Raw genomic sequence first — 18,263 nt, 5'->3', positions numbered from 1 at the left:
GTAACATAGTGTCTGTGGTATGTGACTGGCTTTGTGTTCCTGTCCTTAGTGGTGGATCTGGAGGTGAACAGCGGCTCTGCTGCCAGACCCTTCTACATGAGCAGCACCCTGAGACAAATTCTCGACAAGAAGAACAGCAAGAGGAGGAAAGACAAGCGAGAGCGGGGAAGATGAGAAGAGAGGAATGGATACAGGGTGACTGGAGGAGACCGAGGCAGGAGAGGTGATGGAGATTGGGGGGAAGGCACCGGTGCATGATGTAGAGATAGAAGACAAGACTATTCTAATCCTGGTCCATATTGTACCTGATACCATTATTATTATGCTCTTTGGACATAATATGTGAATTGTCTTATCTTGCCTTACAGTACTTGGATGTACTAACAAACGTATCACCATGAATGCACAATGGCAACAGTGCAGTTAGCTTAACTGTGGCCAAATCGTGCATTTAAAGGCAACTGCAAGTTCTTGGTTTTACCAATGTACTGTGAAGCACTTACTTGAGGGAACAGCGAAGTGTACATTTGTATAATAATATTTTGCACCACATGCTACTTGTCAGCAGGCCTGTGTCATTCTGAATGCAGGAACTCAAACCAGCCACAAGATGGCACTCTTAAGGTGGACATCTTAAAGGTCCAGTACAGCGGTTTTTAATTGCGATATCAAATCATGTCTGGGTAACAATTTAGGTGCGTTACTGTGGTTTCAATTAAAGTGGTCAAAGAGAAACAAAAATAGCTTAGCGAAAGAGCATCTTCTCAAGTAAGAATTATGCTAGGACTGTCTGGGACTGGTCTGAGTCGGGAGGGGGAAACCAGCTTTTATTGGCAGAGAGGTTAGGAACTCTCGTTCTTATTGGTCTATTAGCTCATTTGTCACCTGGTGGTGTCACCAGGCAGGCCAAAACTCCATCCCACCAAAACAGGAAATATAAATGTTGATTGCACTGGGCCTTTTAAGAAACCTCCCAAGAGGTTACACCAAGACAGCTGAGTGAAGGGCTGCTTGGGTTAATACTGTACATGAAATGTCCGTAGTTACCATGTATAATTATGCTCTTCAAGCTCCTTGGAGCACTAACTTTTATTTTCTCCTATTGAGAAAGCTATTTGCCATACATTGTCCATTGTGCTAATGTCTCGTTGTAGCAACCTTCTAACTTGTCCAATTGTAAGAATGTAATAGCCCTACAATTAGGTGCTTCAGTAAGTGCCAAAGAGCAACGGAAATCAGCAGGAATGCAGCGTTGAGGACCCTTACCTGTATTGGATTCTAGCCACCGTTGACCATAAATCACAGTGTTACAAATGATGTTTCCCTCTTGTATGCCATTCAAAGTTTTTGGTCGAAGGTCTTCGTCCCATTCCTTCTTTGTGCAGCAGCACTGTGGGGACAGATCATGTGCCATTACTGCGTCTGTCCCATAGTGGCATCACTGCCAGTATCAGAGATGGAGCATCCTTTCCTACTGGTACACAGTACAGTAGCACATGCCCATACATGCACACGCCAATACCATTTTTGTTATTGAAATTCGACCTGTGTAAGGGCACAACAACTTTATGATCGTGTAAATATGGAAGTAATGCACATCCGAGAATAATTTGAATGGATTACTACAGGCGCCTGTGTTTTCTTCTCTCCCTGTTATTGCCATGAAAGAACAGTCCCGCTTTAATGCAACGATGCCAATAAACTATCTATGCCTATGCTATAGTATGTACAGTGCCTTCAGACAATATTCACAACCCCTTGACTTCTTCCACATTTAGTTGTGTTACAAAGTGGGATTCAAATGGATTGAATTGTCATTTTTGTCAACGATCTACACTAAATAATCAGTAAGTGAAAGAAGATTTTGAGAGAATACCAAGAGTGTGCAAAGCTGTCATCAAGGCAACGGGTGGCTACTTTGATATAAAATATATCTTGTTTTGTTTAACACTTTGTTATTTTGTGGTTACTACATGATTCTATGTGTTATTTCATAGTTTTGACATCTTCACTATTATTCTACAATGTAGAAAATAGTCAAATAAAAGAAACTCTTGCATGAGTAGGTGTGTCCAAACGTTTGACTGGTACTGTAAGTTAATTATTGCAGACAGGATGCATGTTTTGGAATATTTTTTTATTCTGTACAGGCTTCCTTCTTTTCACTGTCATTTAGGTTAGTATTGTGGAGTAACTACGATTTTCTCCTATCACAGCCATTAAACTCTGTAACTGTTTTAAAGTCACCATTGGCCTCATGGTGAAATTCCTAGCGGTTTCCTTCCTCTCCGGAGTTTGGAAGGACGCCTGTATCTTTGTAGTGACTGGGTTTGTTGATACACCACCCAAAGTGTAATGATTAATTGCACCATGCTAAAAGAGATATTCAATGTCTGTTTGTTTTTTGTTTAGTTTTTTTACATATCTACCAATAGGTGCCCTTCTATGCCTGGCATTGGAAAACCTCCCTGGTCTTTGTGATTGAATCTGTGTTAAAATTCACTGCTCGACTGAGGGATCTTCAAGATAATTGAACGTTGGGGTACAGAGATGAGGTAGTCATTAAAGTACATTTTTACTCCTGAACTTTTTAGTTTTGCCATAAGGGGTTGAGTACTTATTGACTCAAGACATTTCAGCTTTTCATTTTTTATTAATTTGTAAACATTTCTAAAAACACAAGTCCACTTTGACATTATGGGGTATTGTGTGTAGGCCAGTCAATTTGACATTCCGGCTGTAACACAACAAAATGTGGAAAAGGCAAGGGGTGTGAATACGCTCTGAAGGCACTGTACAAGATGACAAAAGAATATACCGTCTGTAGAGTCGTATCTTTCTACTCACCCGTTCATTTCCATCGCCGTGTGGTAGAACACTACCTTTTGACAAATCGGACAAGGAGGTCAATAAGAGGAATCCCTCCCTCTTTGGGATGTGAATTATTTTTGGTTTACCACCGTCAACGAGTAGACGCACGTAAAAGCTCATGGTTAGTGTGTGCCTTACATTCCCCTCTACCTCTCAAGGACGTCGCGTGGACGGATCACAAACAGCACGGCGACAAGGCGCCAAAAGACTCGGAGAGAGTGCCGGACATGTCTGTGACTGATGCATACACTACGCCTACTGTATCTTCTCTCCAATGGTAGATTCCTAACTTTGTTCAGTGATGTGTTTTTTTTTATGTAAAGAATTTTGCATATCTATGCTTTATTTTAAATAACAGTGAGTATGTATGAATGTTTGGACTGTATATAAGCATATTATTTAATAACACGAATATTTGATTGGGGTTTGCTTCTTTAAAAAATTGTTTTTTTAGAAATTGATGCTAATCAACCATTGGTGCCTTATTGAGTATATGGAGGGGCCTTCCATGCCATGTATCAATCTCAAAAAATGTACATTACATTCATGACGTTGAGTCCATTTTTCCTGTTTAGCTCGGCTTCATTGTGGTTGTTGTTGTGAGTCGAAACTGGTCACTATTCTATAAAGTCATTTTGTCAATAGACATTTATTTTCTTAATCACATACAATAAATACATGAAACAACAATAATTTAAAATACTGATGTACAAATAATTCATCGTTTAAGATAAACTTCACAATGGTTTGTCAATGGCAATCTAGTCCCCCCCCCCACCCCCTTAGATAAAAGATCGGCATCAAACTGTGGCACTTTGCAATAAATACACAAAGCTCTGTACACACTACAGTTATCCAACTGATGTATAAAGTATGACACAATGGTTGTGATGCAACTCATATTTGTATTGTACAAAAAATAGTTTGTACGCACAAACGTGTTTACTCAACCATTGTACTTGTGTGTATATTTTTGGAAGTGAAAAAATAAACTGCTGTTATCAACCATTGTGACAAATGCATTGAACATCAATTGTACAACTTAAGTGTGTATGGGGGCCCCTTTCAGACAGACAAGGCTTCTAACATGACCCTTACTGACAAGTCACATGAAATGTTACACTTAATTAATTTGTTAAGAATAAACCTACTAGGCTGAAGATCCCTGGTGGTGTGTGAGGCTCTGGCAAATTGTGTGTGCGTGTGTGTGTGTGTTTGTCTGGCTCAGGCGTGGGTCACAGGAAGGGAGGTCATGGCGTGGGGGGGCAGCAGGGGATGGAACAGCATAGACTGAGGGGAGTGCACTGTGGAGATAGAGGACAAGCATGAGACACTAATAATACATCCATCACTACTTTATAGTGCACTACTCTGGTCTTATAGGGCACATAGAGCTCTGGTCAAAAGTAGGGGCACTATATAGGGAATATGGTGCCATTAGGGACGTATCCCATATTGAAAACAAATGTTTCGTCAAAGCCCTAATATCTCTTCTATTAAATCTGTTTCTATAATTTCAGAAAACCAGAACTAAAATCTTGAGTAATTGGGTCAGAAACTCGACCCATTCCGAAACGTTAAGCTTGAAATCATTGCTAGAAATACCCCCTCCCACTTGAAGCACCACCATCACCCAATCCTGATACATCCAAATAACCAGTGGCAGAAAACCAGAGCACCGGAGATACTGTCTCTTTTAAGTCATCGCAACCCACAGTCTCTTGACAGACATAACTTTAAATGATACCATTTATGTTCCAGTCTGTCCAGAAGAGATTACTGCTCCTATAACTCTATTTGACTGCTGAACACACTGCAGCCCAGAGATATACTCATATGTATTTCTATATGGCTCTGGTGCAGCCTATTGTGTATCCCAAATGGCACCCTATTCACTTTATAGTGCACTACATTTGACCAGGGCTGATAGGGCCATAAAGTAGTGCATTATAAAGGGACTAGGGTGTCATTTGGGGTGTAAGCTATCTCGCGGGCTATCTCAGCTTACCATCGATGTAGGAGTGCAGCGCGGTGAGCATGGAGCCCTCCGGGGTGCCGTAGGCTGTGTACTGCAGCTCTTCTGGGGCCGGGGTGGGCTGGGAGTGGCGACCGGGCTGCAGGGAGGACAGGGGAGTGGCTGAGGAGTGGTTGGGGCTCACATGCTTCTTATGGCGCGCTCTACAGTTCTGGAACCAAACCTGGATTGGATATAAGAAGTGTCATGTTTTAGTACTGGCATTCAATAGGGACACACTTAATTAACCCTCATACTTACTACCTACCGACTGGGGGTCATTTTAGGGTGGTTTGTTTAATTACTCAAATTTTTCATGACTGTCAATCAACTTGTTCTTAATAAATCCATATAATTGTTTAGCGTTTCTGTATCAATATGGACCTTTGGGGTAATTTTGACCCCAGCCAAAAGGGCCGAATTCTGCCTTTACACTCTTAGGGAAAAAAAGGGGCTAAGTAGAACCATACAGGGTTCTTCGGTTTGTCTCCATAGGGGAACCCTTTTTGGTGCTGGGTAGAATCCTTTGCAGAGGGTTCTAAAACCCTATATGTAGGGTTCTTCAAATAACCCCCTTTATATGGTTCTACCTAGAACACTCTATGAAGGGTTCTAACAAGAACCCATTTATCTTTGGAGAGTTCTTCCTAGAACCCTCTATAAACGGTTCCACCAGCCTTATTAGCATTTAAAATTTTATTATTTATGACAATACATTACATACTGTACTGTATGTCATAAGGCCTTTCTTTGAGGGCCTAGTTATACCCTAACGCAGAGGTGTTAGGAATCCCCTGGTTGACAGGCCACATCGGGCCTGCAAGTCACATTGTGCTGGCTTTCAAAGTGATGTGTAATATCTATTGGAATCCAGCCAGAGTTAGGGTATCCAACAAGTGGATTTGTTAATCACCCACAACCTGCAGTCAGAATGACTTCCAAGGTAGGAAAGATTAGATAATTGAGGTAGTCTCAGTATTCAAACTGTAACAACCATCTCAGTAACTGGTGCAATGAATCCAATTACTAACAGATTGGATTAGTTTAGAAAACGGTATGTTATTTATCTTTGTGTAGCATTAAATTAATCAGCCAATCAATGTGCATGGAAAAACAAAGCTATTACTTAAGCAATAAGGCTAAGGGCTGTTCTTATGTACGACGCAACACGGAGTGCTAGGACACAGCACCTCGTCGTGGTATATTGGCCATATATCACAAACCCATGACGTGCCTTATTGCTATTATAAACTGGTTACCAATATAATTAGACCAGTAAAAATAAAACTGTTGTCATACCGATGTTATACGATCTGATAAACCCCAGCTTTCAGCCAATCAGCATGCAGGGCTTGAACCACCCAGTTTACAAAGTAAAAGAAAATCTCCCTGCAATAGAGCATGCTGGGAAATATAATTCATGGTTCTATGTGAAACCCTCCTTCCCTTCAAAAACCTACCCTAACCACCGTGTTTAACCATGGAAAGAGGTCTGGGAATATGGATGAATATAAAAAGTGTAGTTATTCCCTCCGGAAGGCAATCAAACAAGAGAAAAGCCGGTATAGGGACAAAATGAAGTTGCAATTCAACGGCTTAGACATGTGGCAGTGTCTACAGGAAATCACAGACTACAAAAATAAAACCAGCCACGTCACGGACACTGACGTCACGCTTTCAGACAAAATAAACCCCTTCTTTGCCCACTTTGAGGACAATACAGTGCCACCGTCGCAGCCTGCTAACAAGAACTGTGCCCCCCCCCTCCCTCCGTGGCCAATGTGAGTAAAACTTGGGTCCTGGACATTCTGATGGGCCGCCCCCAGGTGGTGAAAGTAGGAAACAACATCTCCACCACGCTGACCCTCAACACTGGGGCCTCACGAGGGTGTGTGCTCAGCCCCCTCCTGTACTCCTTGTTCCCCCACGACTGCGTGACCACGCACGTCTCCAACTCAATCATCAAGTTTGCAGATGACACAACAGTAGTGGGCTTGATTACCAACAACGACGAGACAGCCTACAGGGAGGAGGAGAGGGCACTCGTAGTGTGGTGTCAGGACAACAACCTCTCACTCAACGTCAACAAAACAAAGGAGATTATTGTGGACTTCGGGAACAGTAGAGGGAGCACCCCCCTATCCACATCGAAGGGACAGCAGTGGAGAAAGTGGGAAGTTTTAGGTTCCTCGGTGTACACATCAACGACAAACTGAAATGGTCCACCCACACAGTCAGTGTGGTGAAGAAGGCGCAAATAGCGCCTCTTCAACCTCAGGAGGCTGAAGAAATTTGGCTTATCACCCAAAACCCTGACTAACTTATACAAGATCCACAATCGAGAGCATCCTGCCGGGCTGTATCACAGCCTGGTACGGCAACTGCACCGCCCTCAACCGCAAGGCTCTCCAGAGGGACTGCACAATGCATCACCGGGGGCAAACTACCTGCCCTCCATGACACCTACACCACCCGATGTCACAGGACAAAAATATCATCAAAGACAACAACCACCCGAGCCGCTGGCTGTTCACCCCGCTACCATCATGAAGGCGAGGTCAGTACTGGTGCATCAAAGCTGGGACCGAGAGACTGAAAAACAGCTTCTATCTCAAGGCCATCTGAGTGCTAAACAGTAATCACTAACTCAGAGGCTGCTGCCTACATGGAGACCCAATCACTGGTCACTTTAACAAATTGATCACTAGTCACTTTAACACTTTAAACAATGGCACTTTAAATAATGCCAATTTAATAATGTTTACATATCTTACACTGCTCATATCATATGTATATATTGTATTTTATACCATCTATTGCACCTTGCCTATGCCGCTCAGTCATCGCTCATCCATATATTTATTTGTACATATTCTCATTCACAGGTAGTTGTTGGGGAATTGTTAGATAACTTGTTAGTTATTACTGCACTGTCGGATCCAGAAGCATAAGCATTTCGCTACACTCGCATTAACATCTGCTAACCATCTGTATTTGACCAATAACATTTGATTTGATTTGAAATACTCCTCCTTGCCTTCCAAAGAATCATCAAATAACCTTTTTTTCTTCTTACAAAAACAGTTCTTAATGTGTTAAAGGTTCCTGGTAGAACTCTGTGCCTTACAAAGAACCCTTGACTTCCAAAAAGGGTTCTTCTGATCAAACATGTTATTGGTAGAACCCTATCCCTCCACAAAGAACCCTTATGGGAACTATTTTTTCGAAGAGTGTAGTCATTTGATAAATAGGACCTTTATGTGAATCTAGGTTACTCAAGTTATCCATACCACCAGAGGGTGGAGGGGGGACCTGTATCAGTGAATTTGACCAGATAGACCGATCATCTGCCGAGATATAGCACACCATTGTCTGACATTGTACTTTTCTATACCACGTTTCGTACGACTGTGTACAAAAGAAAAAGTTACTTTTTTTTTGCAATAAAAATCTGCCAATGGTATACAACATCTGTCAATGGTATAAATATTTGATAGAACTGCACTACAGAGCTCAGAAACACTCTGAATCTACAGAGAGTTGTATTGGTGTGTTTTCTCTGAATAGTCGTTTTTCTAGGCCAAATTTTTTAAAGTATTTTTTTTAAATCCAGGTTTCTTTGGAGACATAACATTCAGTTATACATACATCAGTGGGTGGAGGGGGCCCTGTATCAGTGATTTTGTCCAGATCACCTGCAGATATGGAGCACCTTATGCACTGTCCTATAGTTATACCAAGTTATAACTATGTATGACACTGTACAAAATCACTTTACATATATGCTTTGTTGCAGTCAAAACAGCTCATAAAAGTATTTCAGTGGTATGAATACTTGGTAGAACTGTAACACAGAAACCAGCAACCCTCTAAATGTATACAGTGCATTCGGAAAGTATTCAGACCCACATTTTGTTACATTACGGTCTTATTCTAAAATGTGGTGGTTGAAGATGGTTGTGGATGAAGATATCCCTCTAGTGGTGTGGGGGCTGTGCTTTGGCAAAGTGGGTGGGGTTATATCCTTCCTGTTTGGCCCTGTCCGGGGGTGTCATCGGGTGGGGCCACAGTGTCTCCTGACCCCTCCTGTCTCAGCCTCCAGTATTTATGCTGCAGTAGTTTATGTGTCGGGGGGCTAGGGTCAGTTTGTTATATCTGGAGTACTTCTCCTGTCCTATCCGGTGTCCTGTGTGAATTTAAGTATGCTCTCTCTAATTCTCTCTTTCTCTCTGTCTTTCTCTCTCTCTGAGGACCTGAGCCCTAGGACCATGCCTCAGGACTACCTGACATGATGACTCCTTGCTGTTACCCAGTCCACCTGGCCGTGGTTCAGCTCCAGTTTCAACTGTTCTGCCTGTGATTATTATTATTTGACCATGCTGGTCATTTGTGAACATTTGAACATCTTGGCCATGTTCTGTTATAATCTCCACCCGGCACAGACAGAAGAGGACTGGCCAACCCACATAGCCTGGTTCCTCTCTAGGTTTCTTCCTAGGTTTTGGCCTTTCTAGGGAGTTTTTCCAGGCCACCGTGCTTCTACACCTGCATTGCTTGCTGTTTGGGGTTTTAGGCTGGGTTTCTGTACAGCACTTTGAGATATCAGCTGATGTACAAAGGGCTATATAAATAAATTTGATCTGATTTGATTAAAATCTATTAAATACAAATAAAAATCCTCATCAATCTACACACAATACCCCAAAATGTTTTTTAGAAATGTTAGAAAATGTATTACAATTCAAAAACAGAAATAACTTGTTTACATAAGTTTTCAGACCCTTTGCTATGAGACTCGAAATTAAGCTCAGGTGCATCATGTTTCCATTGATCATCCTTGAGATGTTTCTACAACTTGATTGGAGTCCACCTGTGGTAAATTCAATTGATTGGACATGATTTGGAAAGGCACACGCCTGTCTATATAAGGTCCTACAGTTGACAGAGCACGTCAGCGCAAAAACCAAGCCATGAGGTCAAAGGCATTGTACATAGACCTCAGAGACAGGATTGTGTCGAGGCACAGATCTGGGGAAGGGTACGAAAAAGTTTCTGCAGCATTGAAGGTCCCCAAGAACACAGTGGCCTCCATCATTCATAAATTGACGTTTGTAACCACCAAGACTCTTCCTACAGCTCACCGACCAGCCAAACTGAGCAATCGAGGGAGAAGGGCCTTGGTCAGTTGAGGTGACCAATAACCCGATGGTCCTTCTGACAGAGCTCAAGAGTTCCTCTGTGGAGATGGGAGAACCGTCAAGAAGGACAACCATCTCTGCAGCACTCCACCAATCAGACCTTTATGGTAGAGTTGCAAATGCATGCCACTCCTCAGTTTAGGCACATGACAGCCCACTTGGAGTTTGCCAAAAGGCACCTAAAGGACTCTCAGACCATGAGGAACCAGATTCTCTGGTTTGGTCAATACAGGATTGAACTCTTTGGCCTGAATGCCAAGTGTCACGTCTGGAGGAAACCCGGCACCATCCCTACGGTGAAGCACGGAGGTGGCAGCATCATGCTGCTGAGATGTTTTTCAGTGGTAGGGACTGGGACACCAGTTGTGATTGAGGGAAAGATGAACGGAGCAAATTACAGAGAGATTCTTGATGAAAACCTTCTCCAGAGCGCTCAGGACCTCAGACTGGGTCGAAGGTTCACCTTTCAACAGGACAACGACCCTAAGCACACAGCCAAGATAACGCAAGAGTGGCTTCGTGACAAGTCTCTGAATGTCATTGAGTGGCCCAGCCAGAGCCCAGAATTGAACCCGATCGAACATCTATGGAGAGACCTGAAAATAGCTGTGCAGCAACACTCCACATCCAACCGGACAGAGCTTGAGAGGATCTGCAGAGAAGAATGTGAGAAACTCCCCAAATACAGGTGTGCCAAGCTTGTAGCGTCATCTCCAAGAAGACTTGAGGCTGTAATCGCTGCCAAAGGTTCTTCAACAAAGTACTGAGTAAAGGGTCTGAATACTTTCGTAAATGTGTTATTTCAGTTTTTTATATTTTTAATAAATTTGCAAACATTTCTAAACCTGATTTTGCTTTCTCATTATGGGGAATTGTGTATAGATTGATGAGGGGGGAAATTATTTCATCAATTTTAGAATAAGGCTAAAATGTAACAAAATGTGGGAAAAGTCAAGGGGTCTGAATACTTTCCGAATGCACTGTGCATAGTGCTGTATTGGTGTTTACTTTCTGGGAAAAAAGTTATTATTTGGGAAATGTTATATAAATACCAGACTTCCTATAATATTGTCCAATATTCTATATGTACAACTTGTTATGGTATTTGGGTTGCTGTAACATTTGGTTTGAAGTGACTTTTAGGATTTGGGCATGCTTTTTGAAGCATCCTGCCATAGGTACTATGCCATAGGTACTACTGCTGGCTGTACTTAAAGAAAACTATGCCATATTCATGGTCCTTGTCTCTCAGGATCAATGTATGAATAAATGTTTGTCAATAAAATGAAATATATTTCGAATTTTGGGGTTGTTTTTACCACATAAATATGACGTAATTAGTATTTACTTAAAAATTCTAAAAATGAAATTATACTACAATGAACTGATGCTAAATCAGATTTTTTTTTGTACTGACAGTGCCTTCGGGAAGTATTCACACCCCTTGACTTTTTCCACATTTTGTTGTGTTACAGCCTGAATTTAAAATGGATCAAATTGAGATGTGTTGTTACTGGCCTACACAGAATACCCCATAGTGTCAAAGTCGAATTATGTTTTTCAAAATTTGTACAAATTAATAAAAAATTAAAAGCTAAAAAGTCAATAAGTATTCAAACCCTTTGTTATGGCAAGCCTAATATGTTCAGGAGTACAGATTTGCTTAACGTTTCACATAATAAGTTGGACTCACTCTGTATGCAAGAATAGTGTTTAACATACTTTTTTAAAATGACTACCTCATCTCTGTACCCCACACATACGATTATCTTTAAGGTCTATCAGTCGAGCAGTGAATTTCAAACACAGATTCAATCACTTAGACCAGGGAGGTTTTCCAATGCATCGCAGAAGGGAACCTATTGGTAGATATGTAAACGTTTTAAAAAGCAGACACTGAATATCCCTTTGAGCATGGTAAAGTTATTCATTACACTTTGGATGGTGTATCAATATACCCAGTCACTACAAAGATACAGGTATCCTTCATAACTTAGTTGCCAGAGAGGAAGGAAAACGCTCAGGGATTTCACCATGAGGCCAATGGGGACTTTAAGACAGTTACAGAGTCTTTCAGGATAAAAAAGAAATGGAATGGAGCTAAGAACAGGCAAAATCCTAGAGGAAAACCTGGTTCAGTCTGCTTTCCACGAGACACCTTTCAGCAGGACAATAACCTAAAAAAACAGGCCAAATCTACACTGGAGTTACTTACCAAATAGACGGTGAATGTTCCTAAGTGGCCGAGTTACAGTTTTGACTTAAATCATCTTGAAAATATATGGGCAAATGTTGCACAATTCAGGTGTGGAAAGCTCTTAGAAACTTACCCAGAAAGACTCACAGCTCTAATCGCTGCCAAAGGTGATTCTAACATGTATTGACTCAGGGGGTTGAATACTTATCTAATCAATATATATTAGTGTTTTATGTTTCATGAATTGTTTACAGATGTTAGAATTTTTCATCCACTTTGACATTAGAGAGTAGGCACTGTATGTGGATTGTATATATGACATTAGAGAGTATTTTGTGTGAGTTCAGTATTTTGTGTAAGTGTATATATATATATATATGTAATATTTCCAAAGTACAATCCACATACAGTGCCTTCAGAAAGTATTCACACCCCTTTACTTTTTCAACATTTTGTAGTGTTACAAAGTGGGATTACAATTTATTTAATTGTCATTTTTTGTCAACGATCTACACAAAATACTCTCTAATGTCAAAGTGGTAGAAAATATTATATATATATATATATATATATATATTTCCAAAGTACAATCCACATACAGTGCCTTCAGAAAGTATTCACACCCCTTTACTTTTTCAACATTGTGTTGTGTTGGGATTAAAATTGATTTAATTGTAATGTTTTGCCTTTTAAAATGATAAACTTGGATTAGCTAACACAACGCGCCATTGGAACACAGGAGTGATGGTTGCTGGTAATGGGCCTCTGTACGCCTATGTAGATATTCCATTAAAAATCTGCCGTTTCCAGCTACAATAGTCATTTACAACATTAACAATGTCTACACTGTATTTCTGATCAATTTGATGTTATTTTAATGGACAAAATATTAGCTTTTCTTTTAAAAAAACAAGGACATTTCTAAGTGACCCCAAACTTTTGAACTGTAGTGTATATATTATATATTATTTTTTGGTTTTAACAAAATATGCTAATTAACTGTACTTTTACTAAACAGTCTGTTTTCATTAATTTTTTTATTGCTGATTATTACATGTCTAATGGCGTTTCTTATTGGGTCAAAATGACCCCAGTTGGTAATCCATTTATGTAAAATATGTTGGTAGTGTGAGGGTTAAAGGGGAAATCTGAAATTCAAACAACAACAAAGCCGCCACCCCACCACTTGTTTTGGTAAACAGATGTACCAATCCCAGAATGCTGTTTTTGAGGAAATTTCGGGAAACCCAGAAGGGTGTTTTTCGTAGGTTGTTTTTCAACGTAACAAATCCTCAAAAATATTACGAATGAACTGCAGAAATTCAGTCATATCCTATGCTGATTAAGGCATGCGTTGATTAGAACTGTGTATGAATATCTAACCTGTATGACTCTCCTACTCAGGCCTGTCTGCTCTGCCAGCTTCTGCAGGGTCTGGGCATCTGGGTTGTTGTCCTGGGCAAACTGGGCCTGCATTACCTGGAGGGGTCATAAGGTCTAAAGAGGTCAATCACATGTGGTCATCCATTGTTCCTCACTTGGCCTGAACCCATTGACTGGGAACAATCAGACACTATTGACAATTAATGCTTGCCAAGCAGAATTTATGCTCCCATTAAGATTTGAAATCTCAATAGAACAAACTTGTGGCATTAATCCATATTGAACCAAAATTCAATATCCAGCTATCTCACAATGCTATGTAATATATATTGTGGCTATGTTTGGGAGAGATTGACAGTACGGTGATACTCACCTGTAATTGGTCAGCGGTGAAGCTGGTGCGCGCTCTTTTCGACGGCTTAGGCTGATTCACTTCCTGTTCTGTTGGCATCGCCCCCTCTAGGTTCACACCACTTCCTGATTAGAGATGATGGATCTTCTTAATTAATGAGCTCATAATCATGATACTCGACATGGCAAGCATAAGACAATAATATTAAAGCTTATCTTGTTTATTGACATCTATACACCAAATGGCTTCTTATCTGAGAAATGGGAAGTTACTTTTGTTCCCTATCAGAGACAATAGGCAGTTTTTATTTATTTTTAAATCAATTGACAATCTAATTTAGGCTGTTTTATTATAAATGTCAAGGGGCTTTATCTTTTGGTTGATGTATTTTACAGTATAGTAAAGGTATACATATATATGATCAATTTGACCAGAAATTATGAATCAAAGACAATGCATTCATCGTATTATTATTTCATCAGTGGTTTCCAGAACGTATTAACAAACATAATACAATATACATTGCTGGTGCTCCGGGCACCACATTAAGCATTGGTTTATTCAGGAACAGGTGGAAATATCAGATATTTAAGTAAGAAACACTTTGAACATCATCTATTTTGTTAGTACTACTTATTTAGCCTCCACCTGACCTATGTTGATAATAAATACACATTAGTACATGTTTGAATTGACAAAGATTGCTGCTTTTCATAATGGTTATTCGATTTATTTTCCATCATAATTCAGGTCGCTATACCAGCATAAATTGTTCTAATATGTGTATTACTCTGCTGCAGAATGCTCACCTTTCTCCACGGCGCGTTTCAGGTTGTCCAGCATACAGTCGTAGTGGACACGACACAGCACCTTCTCCTCCACCAGGGCAAACTCTTCCCCCGTGGACAGCTGCCTCTTACAGGAGAAACAGGCGAAACACGCCAGGTGGTACACGTTGCCCTTCGCCCGGCGGACCCAGTCTGTAGAGTGGATATTTCGACCGCAGCACGCGCACCATGTTCCATATCTTCTGTAATAAATAGTCTACAGGTTTTAATAGTCAGGCAAATACTCGCCATTTCGGTTAGATGGTGGTTTAGTCGTGGAATTAAATGCTAAATCAAATAAAAGGACATCATAAATAGCATATTGACTTATTCCCCCCCCCCCCCCCCCCCCCCGTAACTATTCCCAAGGTCGTTGCTGTAAATGAGAATGTGTTCTCAGTCAATTTACATGGTAAAATAAGGGTAAAATATATATTTTTTAAATGTAGCCGCAACATGCTATCCAATCTTGTAAATAACATGCACCAATAAATTATAATAATATGTTTATTTATTGATGTATTATTTAGGCCAAATATGATGATGTGAACACGCATAGAAATGCCTTACATTCAAAACAAAAAAACTCGATTGTATCGTTTATGTATTCAAGAACAATTTCAAATACCTAAAGTAGTCCAATTTGCAAAAGACCTCTTTTTCTTTGATGTAACAACTTGTATGACTGCCAAGCGATGTTTGGCACACGCTACAGGAGAGACAACGCACATGCCAGCACAAGTCGTTAACCTATGAAAAAAAAAATATACAGTAATGAAATAACAAGAATATTCTTACGTTATTTAGTAGTAGGCTAATGCTAATAGAAAAAGTGACTATTTTTGTACAGTAAGTCGACTAAAATCAATACCAAAAGGTACAAGCTATGCACGAAAATTACCACCCCAAGAAAATGTGAAACGTTGCAACAAGATGCTATCACAAATGTTACCTTCAGCAAGTATTTATCCAAAATGTCCTCACTGCAACTTGCACAAACAGTTCTACCCAACAGAGGTGCAGACACCATCGCCTGTAGCGACGGGGAGGATGAGCCGAGGGAGCAGGAATCGTCACCCAAAACTTCCACGGGTGTGCCCTGAATAGAACAACATACCGCGGTTAAGACGCAGGTTCTGCGGAATATTACTTTATACACCTGCTAACAAAAACGTTGGCGCAAATTACGCATTAGTGACAGTTACTAATGCGGGAATTAGACGTCTCGGGTTATCCGGTTCATTCCAATTATTATTATTATTTTCTAAATGACTTTTTTTTAACATTATTTTGACAGGCTCATGCGATTGAAACAAAACAAACAAACAAACATCTCTACCCTTATGATTTAAAAATAATCGCATGTGAGTAGCCTAGTGCATGGTGAATTTGTAAGCAAAACATATGTTTTAGTTTTCAAATTATTCATTAGATCAAATTAGGAAATTTTACCATTCGAATTTCTCTCCTGCCCTCTCTCCACCTACTGATAACCTCTACGTCGCCTTTGCAATCTTCACACATGACTACAAGCTATAGGAACAGGGGATTTTGGTCTGTCACACTCAGCGACTTTTAAAAAAACCTCCCCAAGCTACATCCCATAACTATCATCCTCTTCACCTTTTAACATGACAACCCCAGCGATTATCAAAATTACATTTAAAAAGGGAAGGATAGCCATTACTTTAAAAAAAAAACAGGCGACACTTGAGGTAATAGTTATCAAATGTGCATTATGCTCTTGAGATTTGCATTTGGGGATTTTGAACTGCTTAGCACATCGCTTGACTCCCCAACGTATCAATTTCGCATGTCAATCAAAACCAGCGCGAGGTAGACAGGGAAAGGGAATTGATTTATTTAATAACACCAATTAATTTTGACACAAACGTTTGCCCGGGACAACCTAAAGGTGAAGAGGTCTCATTAACTACTTGAGGAGTCTTAATTGCTGAATATTTAGGAAGTGAAAACACTGAACCTGCCGCTATATAAGACGGACAATATAATGTTGACAGGTATAATTGGCAAAGTAATTTCAAGCAATTCTATTTCAACCCCTTTTGTTATAATTTTGCGCACTTTTTTTTTTACAATACACCTATAGCTATATCTTTGCAGGCTGCGGTGAAAGGATGGCCCAATTCCTGTTCCGATGAAAGCAGAATCTGTGACGCATCCTTTTCTTTTTTAAGTAGGTTAGTCCTAGGCTAGAAAAACAGAACTTACCCCATCGTTGGAAACGTTTTCATTCTCGTCAACAACATTGCAACATTCTAATTTCTGTTCACTTTTCCAGTGCATTTAAAATGTAATTATCGGTAGTGCGCTAAACAACCCAACAGCAACTTCCTGACAGTTTCAAATGTCAATATCCCTTTCAAGAGTAGTTAAATTTGTGGTAAGATTATTCCTTTTGTCTCCTTCGACTCCGAGAATAGCCTACTTATAGATTTAGCCTATACCAACCCAGGAGGTTTTGTTTTCTTGAGGGAGGGACATAATTCATATTTCCCTGTCTGCTTTGGCCGCGCCTACTGTCAAATATTCACTATCTTTAAAAAAAAATCTATAGGCCTACTGTATAAACCTAGGAGGAGGAAAATGCCATTCAATGGCACATAATTAACCCCAATGGAGTATTCTAATAGGTGCCATTGTTTTTGAGTATTTGATAGCCTATGTAAAGGCATGTAAGTGTATGCCCAAGTGGTTATTTCAAATTAAATCACTTTCGATTCAAATTCGTTTTTATGAAACGGCACAGAACATTTTGAGCACAAACAATGAAACGACAGGCTAGGCAGTGTGCGTATTTATAGCATGGGCATTTGACAATACAACATTTATTTAAATTCATTGGTAATGAAAGGCTGGTTGTATAGTATCTGAATATGATCATTAGACTACCTCATTTATTTGAATAAAAAGATGCAACAAAATGTCACTTAGTTCCAGCCTGTATCTCGTGTTTCATAACCAATGCTTTATGACAAAATCTCACAAGATATTGAAATAGTAATTCTACACGAAGCTTGCTAGTGTTGAGTGATGTTTCATAGTCAATGCTCGTTTTACTATCAAATTCAACATATACCATCAGATTGTGAAGAATTGTCATCTCAATTTACCCTCAAGTTCTTTTCAGCTCAACCTCTCTCAACCTCTATATTTTTATTTGTCGTGATGAAGGAGAGTTATAGCCTGTCTGTTGTGCCATCATGCCACTCCTTGCCATTCCAGGACAAGGAGTTGACAGGATAGCACATGTCCGGTACTAGGAAGTTTTACCTAATTGTCATATACTGTATTACCTTCAGTGAAATTCATTTGTCCTCTTATGTCGCTTTTTATGGCACACCCAAGGCTGGAAACATGCTGAAGTCGGTTAGAATGTCATGTTTTTTTTCAGGGTGTT

The 18,263-nt window shown here is 40.1% G+C and overlaps 2 protein-coding genes across 5 annotated transcripts in view; one reads left to right on the top strand and one right to left on the bottom strand.

The window, feature by feature from the left end:
• slc44a5b (solute carrier family 44 member 5b) overlaps nucleotides 1-2,061 on the top strand; it is a 52,961-nt gene extending 50,900 nt beyond the window's left edge. For both annotated transcript variants that reach the window (XM_036977856.1, XM_021603365.2), the window contains one exon: nucleotides 50-2,061. In XM_036977856.1, coding sequence (XP_036833751.1) covers nucleotides 50-174 — 125 coding nt within the window. In that variant the 3' untranslated portion in view covers nucleotides 175-2,061. The remainder of the gene's footprint in view (nucleotides 1-49) is intronic.
• A 1,116-nt stretch (nucleotides 2,062-3,177) lies between these two features.
• Nucleotides 3,178-17,275, bottom strand: LOC110524059 (LIM/homeobox protein Lhx8). Of its 3 annotated transcripts, none has more exons than XM_021603360.2 (8): nucleotides 17,075-17,275; nucleotides 15,795-15,941; nucleotides 15,471-15,592; nucleotides 14,825-15,045; nucleotides 14,037-14,140; nucleotides 13,664-13,759; nucleotides 4,880-5,069; nucleotides 3,178-4,175 (listed from the first exon to the last, which is right to left on the bottom strand). In XM_021603360.2, the coding sequence occupies exons 1-8, from the start codon at nucleotides 17,147-17,149 to the stop codon at nucleotides 4,096-4,098; spliced, it is 1,035 nt and encodes a 344-aa protein (XP_021459035.1). In that variant the 5' UTR covers nucleotides 17,150-17,275; the 3' UTR covers nucleotides 3,178-4,095. The 3 variants fall into 3 exon arrangements, with proteins under 3 accessions (XP_021459035.1, XP_021459037.1, XP_021459036.1); XM_021603362.2 differs by having other exon boundaries at nucleotides 14,825-15,042; XM_021603361.2 differs by lacking the exon at nucleotides 17,075-17,275 and adding an exon at nucleotides 16,295-16,514.
• Nucleotides 17,276-18,263: the final 988 nt, after the last annotated feature.

The sequence above is a fragment of the Oncorhynchus mykiss genome, chromosome 5 (assembly GCF_013265735.2).
Source record: "Oncorhynchus mykiss isolate Arlee chromosome 5, USDA_OmykA_1.1, whole genome shotgun sequence".
Classification (NCBI taxonomy): Eukaryota; Metazoa; Chordata; class Actinopteri; order Salmoniformes; family Salmonidae; genus Oncorhynchus; species Oncorhynchus mykiss.
The sequence above is the reverse complement of the archived record's forward strand: the minus strand, read 5'-3'. Positions and strand labels throughout refer to the sequence as shown.

What these genes read in the sequence shown, in the direction of transcription:
- LOC110524059 (XM_021603360.2), bottom strand. Translation starts at nt 17,149, where the DNA reads ATGCACTGGAAAAGTGAACAGAAATTAGAATGTTGCAATGTTGTTGAC. An exon ending in TCACCGCTGACCAATTACAG is followed by an intron (nt 13,760 to 14,036) that starts GTGAGTATCACC and finishes TGACCCCTCCAG; the next exon opens with GTAATGCAGGCCCAGTTTGC. An exon ending in TGAGTAGGAGAGTCATACAG is followed by an intron (nt 5,070 to 13,663) that starts GTTAGATATTCA and finishes TATCCAATCCAG; the next exon opens with GTTTGGTTCCAGAACTGTAG.